The 19,293-nt window shown below is 40.7% G+C and overlaps 1 protein-coding gene across 16 annotated transcripts in view; it reads left to right on the top strand.

Moving 5' to 3' along the window:
- The window catches only part of CADPS (calcium dependent secretion activator), a 489,640-nt gene that overhangs the window by 413,747 nt on the left and 56,600 nt on the right, over nt 1-19,293 (top strand). For 15 of the 16 annotated variants that reach the window (XM_025376721.1, XM_025376726.1, XM_025376718.1 and 12 more), the window contains 2 exons: nt 4,693-4,767; nt 5,656-5,739. In XM_025376721.1, coding sequence (XP_025232506.1) covers nt 4,693-4,767; nt 5,656-5,739 — 159 coding nt within the window. Of the gene's footprint in view, nt 1-3,793; nt 3,809-4,692; nt 4,768-5,655; nt 5,740-19,293 lie in introns of all 16 variants that reach the window. The other variant, XM_025376715.1, reaches the window with a different exon arrangement.

Below are 19,293 nucleotides of genomic sequence, written 5' to 3' on the forward strand. Positions count from 1 at the left end.
TATAAAATCAGAAAGTTGTCTTGGACTTGCAGTAACATTTTTGACATGAAACAGCAGTGTCTATTTCTTTCTAGACATTGTTCTATTTGATAAAGTAGAAAAGACTACCCATATTCTCCCCATATGACTCAACATAATTTTTTTAATGAAAACAAATAACTGAGGCTTGTAAACATTTCTCGTTTCTCCCAAAATAGCGCGTGTACGTACACACACACACACACACACACACCACACACACACACATCTAGACTAAATATCTTTATTAAGGGCCCATCTAAATAATGCATCCTAGTCTGTGATTCTTATTGTAAGGCTGTTGGTTTTTTCCCAAGCCATCCTAGAGAGAGCTATTGTGACATTTTTCCTTAGTATAATTGAATCAGAGACACTTAAATGACCAGCTGTGGGAAATGGGGCTGCTTCTTTGAATGCCAAGTGGTTGAGAACAGGTGAGAATAAAGCTAGCTTGACTTAACTGTCTGTAAATATGTACTTCTTCTAAGTGGCCTAGCACAGTGGCTGTAACCTTAATCAGAACTTCAATGGAAAGTCATATGGAAATGTTTCCTCCTTGATTTTTCTCACTTTGTAGAATGGGAATATTCATCTCCAAAGTAAAGCTGAGTTGCTAAAATGAGATTTAACAAGAATATCTGGAAACATCCTGGAACTGGGATAAGAATAGACGAAAGTCCAATGTTTTATGTAGTCTGCATTTCTGAGTATGGGATATGAAGCCCATATTGTAGACCTAGCTACTAATACCAGCCTCCACCTGGGTCCCAACTCCCTCAACCTGCTTTAGATTAGATACTGGCCAGGTGATGAAATCTCCAATTTTAAGATCACATCCTGGATTTCATCATTGGGTAATATCACATCTAAAGGCAGCTGCTGGAACATTTGTTAAGCATAGTTTTCCATCTTAAATATTTATTTTTTTCATTAAAATTTGTGAAGTACCAATAGAAGGGAAATTGTGTATTAAATAGTTTCTCACTTGGTCTAGTGTGTTTTCATCTCATTTCCAAGGTCAGATGGTCTTAACAGAAAGACAACATACACACAATCTGTTCTATGACAAGGCAAAATGTGTAGCACAGGAAGTCAAGTGGAATGATTTTCACACAGTAATTGTGAATTTGCAACTCAGCCCATCAGAAGCAAAAGTGAACTGACCAAACTTTCCAGGCCATTGAATATTAGTAGTTCCCTCAGGATATAATTTAGGCATATAGGGCAAGTTAATCCAAGAAGGCCAGCAGAGGCCAGGCATGGTGGCTCACACCTGTAATCCTAACACTTTGGGAGGCCCAGGTGGGCAGATCATGAGGTCAAGAGATCGAGACCATCTTGGCCAACATGGTGAAACCCCGTCTCTACTCAAAATACAAAAAAATTAGCTGGGTGTGGTGGTGCACAACTGTAGTCCTAGCTACTTGGGAGGCTGAGGCAGGAGAATTGCTTGAACCTGGGAGGTGGAGGTTGCAGTGAGCCAAGTGCCACTGCACTCCAGCCTGGTGACAGAGCGAGACTCCATCTCAAAAAAAAAAAAAAAAAATTGGGGGTGTGGGCAGCAGAGAGGACTGGAAAATGGTAAAGCTCCCTCTTTGTACCATATCTGGATAGTCAATCAGACTGCAAGAGATTTTATAACAACATTGTCTAGTAGGAATGTTTGGTAATTGAAAGACGCCCCAGTGGTATATATACCACTTCACGGAGCTTCACATCTGCACAGAACAATATATCTCCCAAGAAAGATCAAGGAGTGAAAGCAGAGTTCTCACTGTTGCTCCAGAAAAGCAAGTTAATCCAGTAAGTCTCATGTATCATGGAAAACTGGCAAAAGGGATTCACGTATTCTGTAATAACTTGAATAGGAATAGGGGCTGCTTTGATATTTACCTCTTTACTACATGATAAACAGAGTAATTATTACCCTGCTCTGCTATCTTCCCCAAAGAAGATTTTATTTAAATTGAGGCATAATTTACATACAATAAAATATAGAGATTTTAGGTGAGTTTAGAGAAATGTATATACACATGCAACCACCATGTTAATCTATTAATAATAGTAGTAGTAGTAATACTGCCACATAGCACTTCTCAGTTTCTATACCACATTTCCATGCATTGTTTCATTATTTGGCTAGGTGAATCTGATGTCTGTATTCGCAAGTTATAATTCAGCCCCACTGCAAAAATGAGGAAATAGACCAACAGAGATTGACATGCTAAAGTTTCCCCTGGAAGGGAGAGGCAGAATAATCATATCAAAATACTTTGTTTTATAAGCAGAAAAAAAGAAATGTTCATTATAACAGAAGAGGAATGGAGATGATAATATTTGTATGGAGTGAAAGGGAGAGATAGTGGGACTGCCTGGAGAAAACATTAAGGCCAAGTTTGGCATGGAAGAATTGAACTGGGAAGAGGTTTCCATAAACCATCATATTTCCATAAGCCACAGTGTCTCAACCATATCTCCTTATGAAAGAGTTTGAGGTTCCTAGCTCCTGAAGAGAAACCTTATTTTTCTTGGGAGAAAGAATGACATCATTAACTCCTCAGAGTAAGACCCTAAATCTTTGTTGATGTGTGGAGAACAATTACTCTTGTCTCTATTTGCCACTTCAGCCCAGTTTTTCAAGAGAGTGTTTTGTTTCTCAATGATGTTCTTCTTTGCTTGGGGTAGAAGGCCCTCATTTTGTATTTCATATTATTTTGCACACGGCTAGCTTTTCTGATTTAGTTTATTCCCATAATTAATAAATGTGAATCATTTATAGCAATGCAAAGAAAACCTAGACGAGTGAGGCAGTCACAAGAGGAGGAAAAGTAAGCATGTGATTCTGGATCTTATCTCAAGACCTAAAAATGAATTTGGAGCCCTGTCAATTTTCCTGAATTCTTTTGCTCTGACATCTTTCTTTGTGTTTCTAGCAAAGAATTCTGCAGATAATTTTTTTTGCATTTAGCTTCAGGTTTATGCCACTTAGGAGTAAATTCCTTTTTGAATCTAGCAGTATAGCCAACGTGGGTTCTGATTCAATGGGACTACAACATACAAGCCATTTGCTGTATTGTTTTTCCTCTAATCAATTAAAATGAAACTGGAGGAGATGACTAAGTGATAAGACTCTCTCTCTCTACCCTTATCTTCTACTTGATGAACTTGAATAACTAATAATATTTGAATCACAATGACAGTTGACAAAATATTTTCACATCTAGACTCTCACTTGATCTCCAAAACAGAGACTTATGAGTCTGAAAGCATGACTGCCAGGAAAGGGCTCGGGCACTGGTTTTTAAAATAATAATATTAGCATAGACCCACTAAAAATCTTTATACAGGGTTGACTTTGTTCCCGTTTCAAAATCAGAGTTTCATACTGGTTTCTCCCTTCTCATTGGCCCAGGATGATAGTATTATTATCTCTTTTGTTTGTTTTTTTACAGATAAGGAAACTGAGTTAAATTTTCATAGGTAACATGACTTCCTAACTTTGCACTGACACTTTATCCAGGTCTTCCAATTACAAACAAACCTTACCTATGATTCTAAATGGATTTACCTAATTCGCATCCCTTTGCTCACTCTCAATAATTCCGATTGCCAGTTATCAGAATATTAAACCACATTACTATGGCTTGTATCCGTATGTTTACATAGACTTTTGAATATTTTATTTAATTTTTACTTTCTCATGTGTCCTTTTGTCCTAATTTTTATTTGCACTGATCCTTTTTTTTCTGTTCCTAATTAATCATCCTTCTGAAAGTTTGCTAAAACGTGGGTAAGTGCATTTTCCTTTTCAAATAACAATGTTTTGCATTGTTATTTTTTGTCAAGGAAATATGGGATAATTCAAATGGATACTAAAATGATCTAATAAATGTCAAGGAGCTGGCATATAATATTTTGTGTTGAAATCACTTTTCCTTTTTCCCTGGCATTTACAGCGGATTTTTATTTGTGTGGGGGTTTGTTTTCACATTACTGTTTAAATGTAATTGACAGGCACAGTTAGAGAAATTTTAAAACTTAGCAGTGGTCTCAGGGTAAGCTCGAATACTGGGTCTGCTTATCCATGAATGGAGAAAACGAGTGGCTTGCCACAAGGGTTCAGAAAGAGACACTTTGCCTTTACACTGAGTCAAGACTTGGAGATAAAACGAGGAGTTCTGAGGTATTAAGCCAAAGAACCTGAGGGTTTCAGAACAGTTTTTACAAAATTAGTCACAGTGTCTTCATCAAATTCCCTTTGGAAAGGGAATCTACTACCTAAGCCACAAACCCCAGCAGTTTTCCAAAGATAATTTTTAATCTCCTGTGTTAAATTATTACAGTCTCTTGCTTTGTAAGATCCAAATCAACACACTGCTGGGTCATTAAGTCATTCATGTGTGCTATTTGTAAAACTGTTTATGTGTCTACACACATTAGAGGCATCGAAAGCCTTAAGTGAGGAACAATGAACTTGGTAATATTTTTAAGAGCTTCGGATTTCTCTCCATCAAAGAAATGGAGTCAGGATCTTACAGATATTTCTGGGACTAAGGAAATAAACTGGGTCTGCAGGCCAGGCTGTATTTATAAATTATGTTGTCTAAAAATTACTGACGGATGCAATGCCATCACCTCCCAAACATGCTAATATTTGTCTTTCTGTGTTCTTAGCATCAATACCATTCAAAAATAGACGAACTAATTGAAGAAACTGTTAAAGAAATGATAACACTCTTGGTTGCAAAGGTAACCTCCAGCTTCAGGTGAAATGTTTCATTGTGAACACTGCTTTGTTATGTCTCCGTTTCCATTAAAATGTAACACGTTAAAAAGTTGAGCTGGATACTTGCGTCTCTCAGGAAACAAGATTGTACGTCACCCAGCCTCAGCTCTAAATGATTTTCCGATGATCTCGAGCCGTGTGAAGATAAATTGATGAAGTGGCATATGTTAACTTAATAAGAATTTGTCCCCAAACGTCGCGCTAGGTTATACAGGAAATGTTTGTTTTGTTTTTCAGCACTGACAAAGTTAGATTTTTAAATACAGAAAGTTAAACGGTAATAAGGAATTCTGCCATCATGAAAACCCCTTTTCCTCTAGTTTCACATGCAGTGAGAGTCATAATAAAACATAAAAGTCAGATAAAGCTATTTCAGTCACCCTCATGAATTATAGAATTTTAACTAAGTAATGCTGAATGGGAAGACATTTATATTTGCCAGTGCTAAACTTCTGTTTCCCCCAAATTACTGATAAAATACAAATAAAAATAGATTGGATTAAATGTAGTGCTAATATGTAACGTAGAAACTGCTTTGCGCAGTTTTGGATTTTAAAAAGTGCATTTAATATTATCGCATGCTATATGCAACTCAATAATATTTTGTCACTTTGCACTTCTGTAACACTCTATATTTGCAATCACATAATAATGAAGAGAAAGCCGGATAAGTCAAATATTTCTATGTAAAGGCAGTCTATTCCTTTCTCCGAAGGCGGGAATCAAATAATAGACTGCAGAAATGAACGGAGGGCTCGATCCCAGCCTTTATGTGGTTGGGAAATGATGTGCTTTATGGTGAACAATTATAGTTTGAAATAACATTTTTTTCTTTTTTGCTGTTTTTCTAGTTCGTTACTATCTTGGAAGGAGTGCTGGCAAAATTATCCAGATATGATGAAGGGACTTTGTTTTCTTCGTTTCTGTCATTTACCGTAAGTAAAGAGCTTCTTTCTTTCCTGGCTTTTGTTTTAATTTTTGGTTTTGGTTTGGGAGAGGAGTTATGTTGTGTCATTTTGTTTTGGGACGGGTGTGTGTGTTAATTACCGTCAACTATTGTATAATATTAACACTATGTGAAAAGCCAAACATTTCATAACAGCAGGTAATCCAACATCATTTCTATATCATTTGTAAATGTACAATAGGTGTGTATTTTTATGAACACACACACACTTTTCAATATGTATGCATCCGAAGAGTTGCCTACCTAAGCCTACCTTAGCTAGCTCTGGCAAATGACTTAATGTGGGCCACCGTTTCCTCATCTGTAAATGAGAAAAATTAATTTTAGAGTTTGTAAATGAAGACCTGCACACAGGCCTGCAGATATGTTCTATACGGTCCTGACTGTGTCAAGTACGTTCTTCTTAACTGAACTGCCTACGTTTAAAAATCAGGAGAATTCACAGAAAATTCTGTATTTCTGGGGGTGCCTGCTTAGCACGCTAGGTGCACAGCAAGTCTGCTGGAGCTGTGTCTTGGGGGTCTTAGACTGGACATGTGTTTACAGTTTGCTATAACTCCCTCCTGGCTATTTCACTCATTCACATACCTACCTGGGCTTGGGAGCCATTTAAGTTTACAATTTCTGGGACATATGATCTCATTATTTGCAAATTCCAAGAGGCTCTGATTCTGTGCCAGAATTGGGCAAGGGCATGGAAATGAGGTAGCTAAGGCTGGGCGGAAACCAGCCTTATTTTCTACGGATAAATGATCAGTGGAGATGGTTGCTATAAATGGGCTGCTTCAGGGGCCCAGTTCTCCCACTCTTCCCGATGCTAGGCAGGCACCACAGCTGCATGCTCCCTGCCATTTCTGACAGCAGGTTCCTGCTGGCTCTGAGACTAGCTGTTTTCCTCTGACACCACCATAGGAAAGGGAATCAATTTAGGACCCACTGCCTATGGGTCTTTAAAACAGCCTCACTGTATGAAGAATCTCCCAGATAGTGATTGAATGCCAAGACAAGGCCCAGCACAGGGTAGTGGATAGCACATTATCGTCCTTGGAATCCAACAGAGCCAGGCTCGAATCCCATTGCCAATGTTAACAGCTGTGTGATCTTTAGCAAGTGTCTCATCCCCTCGGAACCTCAGTTTTCTCATTTGTAAGGGAGTGCGGGACAGATAATATCTTCCCTAATGAGCTATCATGAAGATAGTAATGTAGGTGAAAGAGCTTAGCATAGGCCTAGCTCATAATAGATTTCAATAAATGGCAACTATTATTTTTTAAAAGTAACTAATATGCGTATTATAAAATGCAAACATACATGCACACAACTTCTTTCCAAACAGACCCTACTTTGATCTTTCCCCAACCCATACATTAATATTTTGGGGAACTAAGGGAAATACAGACAGAAAACATTTAAAACAGTTTCTTCTGCTATGCAGTTCTGACCTTCCCAGGTATAAGGATTGAATTCAATCCCAGAGGTGTGATGGCCCCCATCCCTGGAGCTTTACTGGAGAAGGTGAGGTGGGAAGGGGATAACGACAGTAGGAATTCCATCCAATTTCACGCTATAGAACCTCCTATAATATGTCACAGCTGAAAGGAAACCTATCCAACCCAATCCTTTGACAAACAAAGCAGCCAAGGCCCAGAGAGGGGAGTGATTTGTCTAAGGTCACACAGCAATGGGCGGAGTGGGGACAGGAACCATTGTGTCCTGCCAGCTTTCCCCCACCACTGAGTGGCTTCCTGGAGAGAGTGGGATTCAGCTGGCAATTGCCTGGCACTGGAAGGCAGATGGGCAAATGAGAGGGGAAGATTCATAAAGAAGGATTCAGGGCACATGAGTGGGAAATATTAGACAATGTTTCATTCCTCAGTGAAGTCCTGGAAATGGTGAAAAGAAACAGAATTCAATGCAACATTTCTGAAAAATGTTTCCCTGACACCCACAGAAGACATTGCTTTCTTTGCATCTTCATTTTGAGCAACTGTTTTTGTTGCATTGGACTTGAACCTGTAAAACCCAGGAAAGCTCCTCTGCTCTTTACTGAGCAGAATTCAATCCACCAAGGGCCCCACCCTAATTACTGGCCTACCAAGAGGACTACGGGAAGGTGGTCCGGGGCAGTGATATCAAGAACAGGGCATCAGGGAGTCTCACAGGAGGGTTAGAGACAGGACACCCAGAGCATCCTATGCAGAAGTGTTCAAATCGAAATTCCCATCCCCTCATCTCCCTTTTCAGAGACATTTTGCAGCCTCACAGCATGCCTAGCAAAGGCAGTGGAATGCAGAACACTTCGGTGCCTGTTGCTGGGCCTGTAACTTCCCTCCTTAGTGACACTTCTCCCACACACTTGGCCACCCCAGACCAAAAGCACCCACTTATCATTTGCAGCCCGTGTTCTCATCTCCTGCCAGTATTCCAGTATTAGAGAAAGTGAACCGTGTTTATAGGTGGCAGGAATATCTCCACACATGGATTCTGAGTTCCTGCCCAAATTCCAAATGGCCTTTGAAGGCTTCCATCAGCCCAATTGTGTTAATTCCCCAGGAGTCGAGTGGAAGTAAAAGGGTTGAGCAGAGGCAGCAGGTATATTGTGCAAAGAGCTTGAAACCTGTGAAAGAACCAGCTGTGAGTCCTAGGACCCTGTGCAGAGGCACAGAGATAGTGCCGACGCTCTGGCATGAGTTCCTTAACTCCGCTCCCGTTTCTGATTCAATTCTTCAAGTATTACTGTGCACTTACCACGTCCCCACCTCAGCAGGGCTGCCAAGGATGAGCCATGTGCTCTGCCCCCCAGAAAGCTGACGAGTATCGACAAATATGCCACCCTTTCCCCCTCTTTCTCCCGCTGAGCGCCTCCTTTCCTGGGTGGGCTTGTTTCATGGTCCAAGCCAGACATTTTGGAAAACGTCTGCAGTGGCACGGAGCAGGCAGGAATATTTATTTCTCGTCTCCATCTGCATTGCTTCCTCTCTTGGAGAGGAGCTGGGGGGAGGAGGGAGGATGAGATGTGGCTTCTTCGTGCCAGCCCGAGAGGCGCCCAAGCGCACCCTCCTCTCCTCCCTCACCAGCTTCAGCAGCAGTAGCAGCCTGGGATTTATGGAGGCAGGCGCCTTTCGAACTTTTGAAAGATCAGCCCAGTTGGAAGACGCAATTAGCAACTATCTGCCCATTTCCCTTGACTGCAAGATGTGCTTTTGCGTGGGATGCCTGTTTGGAAGGGTCCCTGTCTTGTGGGTAGCCACTTGCTGTTCTTTTAGGAGGCCAAGAAGAGGAGCAAGCAGGTACCCATGTTCCTCCCACAGAAAATGACAATGCTTTCCTCTGTCCTCTGCAAGTGTTAACAAATATGCTGGTTCTGGAATTCATTCATTCATTTACTCAACTTCTGTTTACTGAGCACCTATGTGTCATGTGCTGTGCTAGGTGCTAGGGACACAGCAATAGGCCAGAAAAGTGTGTTCTCGGCCCTTTTGGGAGCTTACATTTAGTAAAGGAGACAGGCAATTAAAAATGAAAGAAAATTACCCAGTGGGAGAAGCGTTTCCACAGGACATAAACTGAAGAGCAAGAGAAAGTGGGGAGGTGATATGACTTCAGCCAGGATGCTCAGGCAAGTTCTCTCTGCAGATGACATGAGAGACTTGAGCTCTCAAGCTTGAAGGAGTCAGCGATGGATACAGAAGAGGGGAGAATCTTCTGGACAGAATAGCAGCTGCATTAGCCAGGAGGCAGGAAAGCAGGAGGCATTTTTGCAGGATATTCTAGAGGTCACATAAACATGGTTTAGGGATTAAGTGAATGTTGAGGGTGGAGACTTGACTGCAGAGGGCAAAGGTGGAAAGCTTGAGAACTATGATATACTGAAGAGCTCAGCTGAGCTAATGAGTCCTGAGAGTCCATGGGGTACAGTAAAAAAGACAGCACAGGGTAGGGAGAACTGGGATGGTAACCCAGCTCGGCCCCTTACCAAGGAGCTGTGTGACCTGGAACAAGGGACGACATCTTGGCTTTTAATTTCCTTCAGTGTAATATGGTGATGGTTATATTAGATGAATTCAGAAGTCTAAAATAACTATAAGAGCTACAGCTCCTATTCCTTAAACATTCGCTAAGTGCCTGGCACAAAGCTACCTGCTTTAAATGTATTTTTCCTGCTGAATCCTCAGAACAATCCCATTCCAACATTCTTCTGCAGATGTTGAAACTAAGGCTCGGAAGGGTTAAGCCCCCCGCCCAGCTCAGGTGAATTCTTCCTTCACTAAACCCTGGGGCCCCTGCAGAGGAATAAAGATGTAGGAGTAGCCCAGGCCCCACCTCAAAGCAGACAGAACCTTTATCAAGTTCTGTCTGAACTTTATATCAAGTCCTCTGAAGTCCCTTAGAATTCAGACATCCTCCTCCGATCAAACAAATCCATTTGAGGTGGTCACAACACAACATGGAAGCCACTCGCAACAGGAAGAATAAAACCTATCTTAGGGCTGTCGGGAGCCTGACCTACCGTATGTCCAGTCTTCTTTGTCTTAAGTTGCCCTCACTTGCCCTGTTTTCCTTTTACCAGCATTTTGATTGTCTTGCCACCTGGAAATGAAACAAAACAGATATGTTTCTCCCCACTAGCATTTGTGAGAAGAGTTGGAGTTTGTGTAAATCAGTAGCATCGACTGCTTTTGTGCAGAGCTCTTGATGCCATGCCTTAGAACGAGAATGCCACCTGCATCTAAAGCCGGAACTGGATCAATGAAATTCACTTCTGTTCACAGAACATTTTGGTTAAGAGGCAATCTGAATTCTAGAATGGGGTGAATATCCCTCAGAGTTTGTTAGTAATTTCTCTGATGGCATTTCACTTATGCTTTGGCTTCAGGGAATGTCCAGGGTAGGAGAGACAGCTTTTTACAGTGTGAGTTGATGATGAGTGATGCAGACAGAGGTTTTGATTTACCCTCCAGAGGGTAACATCACCAGATTATTCACTGCCAAATACATGTAATTTTTAAGTCAATTGGCTTCTACATTTCAGAGTGGAGGTGTCTGCCTTGGACAGAAGCACCAACTGTGGTAGTAGTAGCTGGCGTTTATTGAACACATACTATGTGCCAGACACTGTGCTAAGTGTTTGCATGCATTTTCTCATTTGATCCTCACAATTACTCTATGCAACTGATTTAATTATCATCCCCATTTTATAGATAAGTGATGTTGAGTGATTTGTCAAAGTCACATAGCTATTAAGACTCTACCCTAAATTGCTAGTTTATTATTAGAAAAATGTTATTCCCCATAGATACACAGAAATCTGTAGGTGAAGTCAGTTAGTGGCTTTTCCAGAAACTATCCACTGGCTGATACTACTTCTAAGAAAAAGAGTCTTCTGTTTTTCATATATTACCAGCAAAAATAATTTATAAAGATTTTAGTCAACAGCCAGCTATTTTACCGTAACACTGAAGTAACAGACTTTCAAAATTCCCCACTTCCTTTGTGCTGTCCAGATAATCATTCATTTTACATTAGTCCTTCATTCTATGCCTGTTTATGGAGTGCCTACTATGTGCTAGACACTGGGGGGTCAGCGATGAATAAGACATAAAATACTGTTTATTGGACATTTGCATGAGGGAGATACATATTCTCAATAAGTAATTTACAAGCATGGTGATTACTCAGAAAGAGAGAGTAACTAGTGCAGTGCAATTATGGACCAAAGGGACCCAACCTCATCTGGGAGACCATCGAAGGAAATGACATTTGAGCCAAGACCTAAAGAATAAGTAGAGTTTTGCTTGGCAAAGGAGAGAGCAAAGAGTATTCCAAGATACAAAGACCTGGAGGTAAAAGGGAAGGTCTAGTACACTTTAGGAACTATAAGTTCCTTGTGACTCAGGGAAAGGCCAGGCCAGAAGGAGAGAAATGGCAGAGATGGAGTTAAAGAGCAATCAGTGCAGGAGCCTGATCATGAAGGAGCTTGCCTGTGGTACAGACTTTAAGGGTTTTGAGCAGGGAATTTACCAAAATCAATTCAACTGGAGAAATTAAGACAGGTCACAGAGAGACCAGCTCCCTGTTATAAGCCAGCTGGGCTTATTGGTCTTCTGATGTTGGAGCTAAGGGCCACCTTCCAATGGAAGTCACCATTTATTTCTTCTAAAGTATTTTGTTCATATGGGCCAACGAAAAAACGCTGCACTTTAAAAACTTAGAGAACTCTAAAACATTGATCTGCCATATCTTCTATCAATTTCTTTCATCAGCCACTCCCTAGTGTTTCAGAATTTGACATCCCCTTTGGGGTCTGTGACAGATCATTTTATTGCCTAGTAGGACATCCTTATTTCCAGTTGATGCCATGAAAATGGAGTTAACAATTAACACACTTGCTGTCTGAAGCAACCCTTCAGAAGCTTTACAGAAGAGAAAAGATAAGTATCCAAAGTTAACCATTTCACTTAATACTGTGTAGTGAACAGCTGGATATCATTCAAAACAAACGTAAGACAGACACAGTATTTTCTCCAGGCTGTGTGGTCTGAGTGACCAGGTCACAGAAATGCTAGCTACAAAAGAAATACCTAATGAATGTGGGTATTTCTCAGCACTTTGGGAGGGAGAGATGGGCGGATCACCTAAGGTCAGGAACTTGAGACCAGCCTGACCAACATGGTGAAACCCCATCTCTACTAAAAATACAAAAATTAGCCAGGCATGGTGGCAGGTGCCTGTAATCCCAATTGCTTGAGAGGCTGAGCCCGGAGAATCACTTGAACTCAGGAGGCGGAGGTTGTAGTGAGCCGAAATCATGCCACTTCACTCCAGCCTGGGCGGCAGAGCCAGACTCCGTCTCAAAAAAGAAATAGAAAAAAGAAATACCTAATGAATAGGTACATGGCTTCAAACAGGAAATAGATGTCATGAAATTAACTATAGATTCTATGCTGACCTCCAAATCACATGCAGTGGGAAGCTTATCACCAGAAAGTTAGAGAGTGATTAAGATAAAGGTGTGACTGTGAAGCCCAGACTAACAGAAACATAGGCAGGCTATTGACCGTTTCTCAGCCTTGGTTTCTTCATCCGTAGAGTGGGAATGCTGATAGCTGCTTCAGAGAGCCACTGGGCTAATAAGAGATAAACAGTAGGCCTTTCATAACACCTGGTATATAGTAAGTAGGTGCTCCATAAATAGCCATTCTTAGCCTTACTGTCAAATTATTCAAAACTGTAAGAAAGTTTACATAACCCTGGTGCTTTTTTTATTTTTATTTTTTAAAATTATACTTTAAGTTCTGGGATACATGTGCAGAACGTGCAGGCTTGTTGCATAGGTATACATGTGCCATGGTGGTTTGTTGCACCCATCAACCCATCATCTACATTAGGTAATTCTTCTAATGCTATGCCTCCCCTAGCCCCCCACCCTGCAACAGGCCCTGGTGTGTGATGTTCCCCTCCCTGTGTCCATGTGTTCTCATTGTTCAGCTCCCACTTATGAGTGAGAACGCGCAGTGTTTGGTTTTCTGTTCTTGTGTTAGTTTGCTGAGAATGATGGTTTCCAGCTTCATCTATGTCCCTGCAAAGGACATGGACTCATCCTTTTTTATGGCTGTGTAGTATTCAATTGTGTGTATGTGTCACATTTGCTTTATCCAGTCTATCACTGTATCACTGATGGACATTTGGGTTGGTTCCATTTTCTTACCAGTTCAGTCTTAGCATACCAATCATTTCTCCTGTAAGCAGTCCAAACTATTATCCATGACAAGGTCAACCAAAACTCTTGTGACTTATATTTTAGCACATTCTTGCATGCAAAAATTTGATTCATCAAAGACATTTTTCCATTATGTTTAGTGTGTGTTTTTTTTTTTTTTTTTTTTTTTTTTTTTTTTAGCATTTTGTGTTTTATTTTAACACTAAAAGAATTTTTCGGCCAGACGCAGTGGCTCACACCTGTAATCCCAGCACTTTGGGAGGCCAAGGCAGGCATTTTACGAGGTCAGGAGATTGAGACCATCCTGGCTAACGTGATGAAACCGCCTCTCTACTAAAAAAAAAACACACACACACACACACACACACACAAATTAGCCAGGCCTGGTGGCGGGCGCTTGTAGTCCCAGCTACTAGGGAGGCTGAGGCAGGAGAATGGCATGAACCCAGGAGGCAGAGCTTACAGTAAGCCGAGATCGTGCCACTGCACTCCAGCCTGGGCAACAGAGTGAGACTCCGTCTCAAAAAAAAAAGAAAAAAAATATATATATATTTTCATTTTTACGTAGTCTCTAAAATACCTCTTTATTAATCAAAATATTTGCTTAACTAGAATTGAATATCTCATTCTCCAAGCATATTTTGGTTTGAATCAGGTTTATTTCAGTGTGCACTGAGGTTTCTTGTTTTTCCAGTTCTGCCACTTCCTAAAGTATAATCTTAGATTGATTAATCTCTGACCTTAGTTGCCTAGTCTGTAAAATGGGAACCATAAGACCTGCATTATGTGGTGTGGGTAGAATTAAATGAGAAAATGGTGGATTGGAGTAAGTATTTGATACTTGTTAGATATTGTGATTATTGTAATTATTAGTGTGGTTCTATCACTGAGCACAAATGTTAGCATCAGTTACTCAATCAGCCGCTGCTGTATGTAAATTACAGAACTAAGAGTGGTAGAGAGAGATTTAAAACAAAAATCTTACTCTACTGTCTGGAAGTTACTGTCTAGAGTGCATTCAATAGAAGGAACTTTCTAGACTTTCTGGTTCAGTGTTTCCAGTGATATGCTAGAGTCTGCTTGGCTCCTACCTGCTGGTGAGAGCCACTTCTCCTTTTCTCTTCCTATGTTCATCTATAGGGATGTCACATTGGTAGCCTAAAACTGACCACAGCAGGAGTGTTTTACTGAAATTGGCAAACGCTCTATTACTTATATTTCAGTATATTATTATATTGGGGTTTTTTTTAAGAGAGATATAGAGAAAGAGAAAGGAAAGAGAGAGTGAGCCTTTCAGAAACTAGCATACCACTGAGTGTATCCCAAGTGTAGGATATGTACCACGTGGGACCTTAGATGCTGCTGGTGTTAGATGCTCCAAAAATTCATCATTAAATAAGACCAATCACATTGTGAGAGGGTTATTATTTTTCTAATTCCCTTTTCATCTTTATCCTTATATCAAGAAGAAAGTTTCCATCTGGTGCTTGTTTGTCTTTCACACCTTTCTAAAAATCTCAATTTTTCATTTGTAACAGAGGAGGGGGAGGCTTCAGGATCAGGACCTTTAGCAGGCAACCATATCTACCCAGAATTTGCTACCATTATTTTAGTTATATTGTATTTATTTTCACCCTGGCTTTTTTCTTATTGAGAGTGATATTGCTTTTTCATTTATAGTAGTAATATGTTTCCCTTTATAATTAAGTATTTTTAAAGTGAGCTAGTTTAAAGAGAAATAATAAGTAACTATAATACAGATGGTTCATGGGTTGTAGCCAAAATCAGGAAGGTGTATTGATGCTGCAAGTCTGGGAAGTACTGGTACTTTCTAGCCACTCCATTTTGCAGTTGTGGAAACTGAGACCAGAGAAGGAGAATGACTTGCACAGCTAGTTTAGTAGAACTCAGACCTCTTAACTCATCCCTTGAGCCTTGCAAAAATCCTCTCTGGTATTGCTTGTTTTCCTCACTCTTTACCTGAGAAAATGAAAACAAAAACAAAAAAAAAAAGAGAGAGAGAAACCAAACCACTGTGTTACAAACCTAGGCTATGATAGATAAGTTGTCATTGGCAGCAGTGACATAATTTATACCTTCAAATTCAGGCTAAAGCAGCCTGCAGGAAAAGTCAAATAAGCTTACATGTCTGCTTGGAGATCTTGCAAAATTAGAACTTTCCAATTTGCACTTCCAAGTTTCTCTTAAAACAAGATCATGTCACAAAAATCAACGAAATGGAAAAGCATACAATGTGGCCATTAGGAGGGCAAACCCTGGAGTCCAAGGGAACCATGTTTCAAATACCAGCTCCATAATGTCACTAGTTGTGGATCTTTTAAGAGGTCGGTTAACCTCTCCAAGCCTCAGTTTCCTCATTTGTAAGCGATGAGAATTTCATGCCCACCATTGTGAGGCTGAATTCCTGATAAATTGCTTAGCTTTGTGCTAGGCAAAGAGTAAGCATGCAACCATTGTTAAGTACAGCAGTGTTAAGAGGGTGGATCTGAAGGAGCCCTTGGGCCTTGGAAAAATCATCTCTGGGAATGAGGGATTGGGACAGAAATGAGGAAAAGGAAAACTGGAAGGAAAAACAGGTCTACTTCAATCAGGCATCTGTTCGGAAGCCCCAGGGGGTGGGGGGTGGGGGGAGATGAGAACATACACTTCCTGGATCTAGTCTCAGAGCACAGTACCCTGAACAACAGGAGATGAGAACAATTCTCATCGTTAATGAGGCTGCGGCTCCTAATCGGAGCATGGAATAGAATGCGTTTGCTTAATAGAGATCATTTCCTTGCCTCTTGCCCAACTCCCCAGCAGTGCCAGCAGCCCTTTGTTTCATAAAAGGTAGGGACTTTGAGGAGTGTGGTGGGATGGGCTGTAGGAGGCATTACTACCCTCATTACTATGATAATAGTTTAATCACAATATTTATGCACATGCACAGAAGCCGTGCAATCCACCAGTAGCCCTGCAACTCAGTTTTCATGTTCTTGCCTAAGGATGCTTTGTAGGAAAGCCTGGGCTCTCTCTCACCTTCCCATGGCCCCCTGTGAAGCTCTACAGTGGTTCATAGAGGTCATTTCAGAATATTATCCTTGATGGTTACAGTTATATATATGAGGTCTTTTTTGTGGTCAGTGAATATTATAATACATTTTGTTGTTCAAAATACTTCCACAGTCATGTTAGGACTTTTCCCTTCACACTTTGTTTACTGTCTTGTGAAAAGGCAGTGTAGGAACAACCTGATACAGTAGGGAATCCTTTGAAGTCAGGCCCACCCAGTAGGGTTCAAATCCTAGCTCTGCTACTTCTTGACTGTGTGCCCTGAGGACAGCAACTTATCCTCTCTGAGCCCAGTTTCCTCATTTGTAAAGGGAGGAGACAAGTTCTTAGAAGATGTGAATAGGACACTGTAAATGAGGTGTTCAATCATTGGTAAATGCATTCATGATTTTACATAGGACTATCAGTTATTAAATATTTCTGTATTATTCATGAGAAATCTGAGTAGTTCATTGCTTTTCCCAAGGTCACACAGACACTAACTGAGAAAGTAGGAGTAAGAGTCAAGACTTGGTCAGTATTCTCTTTTCCATTATCTGAAATGTTTTTAACGCTGGATCCATTTATAGGCAACTTAGAGAAACCTTATTTTTTAAACATCTCAAACTTTAACTCTTTTCTTTCAAATGGGAATCAAATTTTGAAAGCCAGTGATCATTTTTCAAGCGGTGGACATCTGGTGAGCTACCCATGAGAAATTTTTGGTGTCAGCATTCCCACCTCTGTAAAAATGGCATTTATAAACTCTGGCCTTCTTAAAAAAGGAAGCAAGGGACAATGGCCTCGTGATGTATGTGCGTCCGTGTAGCATTTGACCCAGTGCTCATATGGAAATAGTGGCTCCCAATTGGCCCAGCACAGTATTGACGTTCGGTAAGCAAAGAAGACATTTTAGGCCCTCTGGTGACAGAGCCCTGGGAATCCATCGTGCTGTCTATGATTCCAGATACACCTCAAGGGTTGTGTTTTTCTCCAGTCCTCAGAAAGTATTGGAAGGGGCTTTCACTGTAATTGTCACTTGGCCCCAGGCAGAAGCCACTGAGGTTTGCTCAACTGCTCATCCGCACACGCAGTCCCAGTACATCCACCCACTCAAACATTCTGTCTCACCCAAGCAGTCGGTCCCTCAGTTGGCACTTAAAATTTATTCATCTTCCCAAGATGCACTTAGAGCATCCAGATTATGTATTGAGGGTTGTTTCTGTTAGGTTTTGGTTTTGCCTTTATAGAGGACATATCCCTAAACCATGATTTCATCAACCAAACACCTTGAGAAAGTTATCCTGTGAAAGATACATTCTTCCTGCAAAATCCCTTTCTCCACTAGAATTGAAAATTGAAAATTCTATCACTTTTGTTCCTTTTTTCAATAATTTTTAATGAAAGTCATATCGGCACATGGTTAAAAAAAAACGATACAGAAACATAATTTTTTTTAAAAAAGACATGGTTCTCTGTCCTACTCCTTTCTGCTCTCAATCCCTTCCTTCAAAAGGAAACTTTTTAACAATTTTTTAACCCCTGGAGTGCTAAGTACTGTTGTTATTTTTTTTATTGTTATTATTTGGAGATAGGGTCTCACTCTGTCTCCCAGGCTGGAGTGCAGTGGCATGATCACAGCTCACCGCAGCATCGAACTCCTGGGCTCAAGTGATCCTCCTGCCTCAGCCTCCTGAGTAACTGGGAATATAGGTGCACACCACCACGCCTGGCTAATTTTGTTTGTTTGTTTGTTTTGTAGAGGTCTCCCTATATTGCCCAGGCTGGTCTTGAACTCCTGGTTTCAAGCAATCCTCCTGCCTCAGCCTCCCCGAGTGCTAGGATTATAAGCATGAACCACTGCACCCAGCCTTTGTAGTCATTTCCTGATTGGTCAGTCTTAATGATTATTTGACTCCCTACTGTAATAGAGCATCAGCTCACTTTATATCACCCACTTCTCCTTCACTCTCCTCCTGTTACAGTTATACCAGTATTGTTCCTCCTGTCTTGGTACCATTATAACTTTAAGCTGTACCCATCCACCTTTATTTCCTGTTTCACCCACGAAATGAGACTATGACACCCGTATCTTTTTTCTTCTCCTGCTTCCTCCTCCAATTTCATTTTCTAACATAGGCATTCTTAACTCATATCACTTAAAAATGCAATAACCTATATTTATGAGTGTTCCTTGAGTCTAGACCAGCACTGTCCAATAGAACTGTCTAAAATGATGGCAATATTCTGTATCTGAGCTGTCCAAAATAGTTGTCACTAGCCACATGTAGCTCTCAAGTACTCTCAACTGTGACTAGTGCAACTAAAAAGTTGAATTTTAGTTGTATTTTCTTTTAATTTATTTAAATTTAGGGAGCCACACGTGTAGGGTCAGACCAACCTTAATATATACGTACAATTCACTAGAACAACCTGATTTTCCAGCAGAAATGACAATGATTGCTGGCACATAGTTCTTACTATGCCCAGGGACTGTTCTAAGAACTCAGTCAATAACTCAATAACCTTATGAACAATACAATTATCCTCATTTTACAGATGAGGAAAATGAGGCATAGAAAGGTTAGGTAACTTGTCAAGTAAGCGGCAGAGCTATTGAAAGTAATGGCAAAAACCCCGATTACTTTTGCAGCAACCTAATGGAATGTGGCCCCGTGCAGTCCAGCTTAAGTCTATGCTCTTAACCACTTCCCTATGAATAGGCTGGGCTGGGGCTGAATGTCTGATAAC

The sequence above is a fragment of the Theropithecus gelada genome, chromosome 2 (assembly GCF_003255815.1).
Source record: "Theropithecus gelada isolate Dixy chromosome 2, Tgel_1.0, whole genome shotgun sequence".
In the NCBI taxonomy this organism is placed as follows: domain Eukaryota; kingdom Metazoa; phylum Chordata; class Mammalia; order Primates; family Cercopithecidae; genus Theropithecus; species Theropithecus gelada.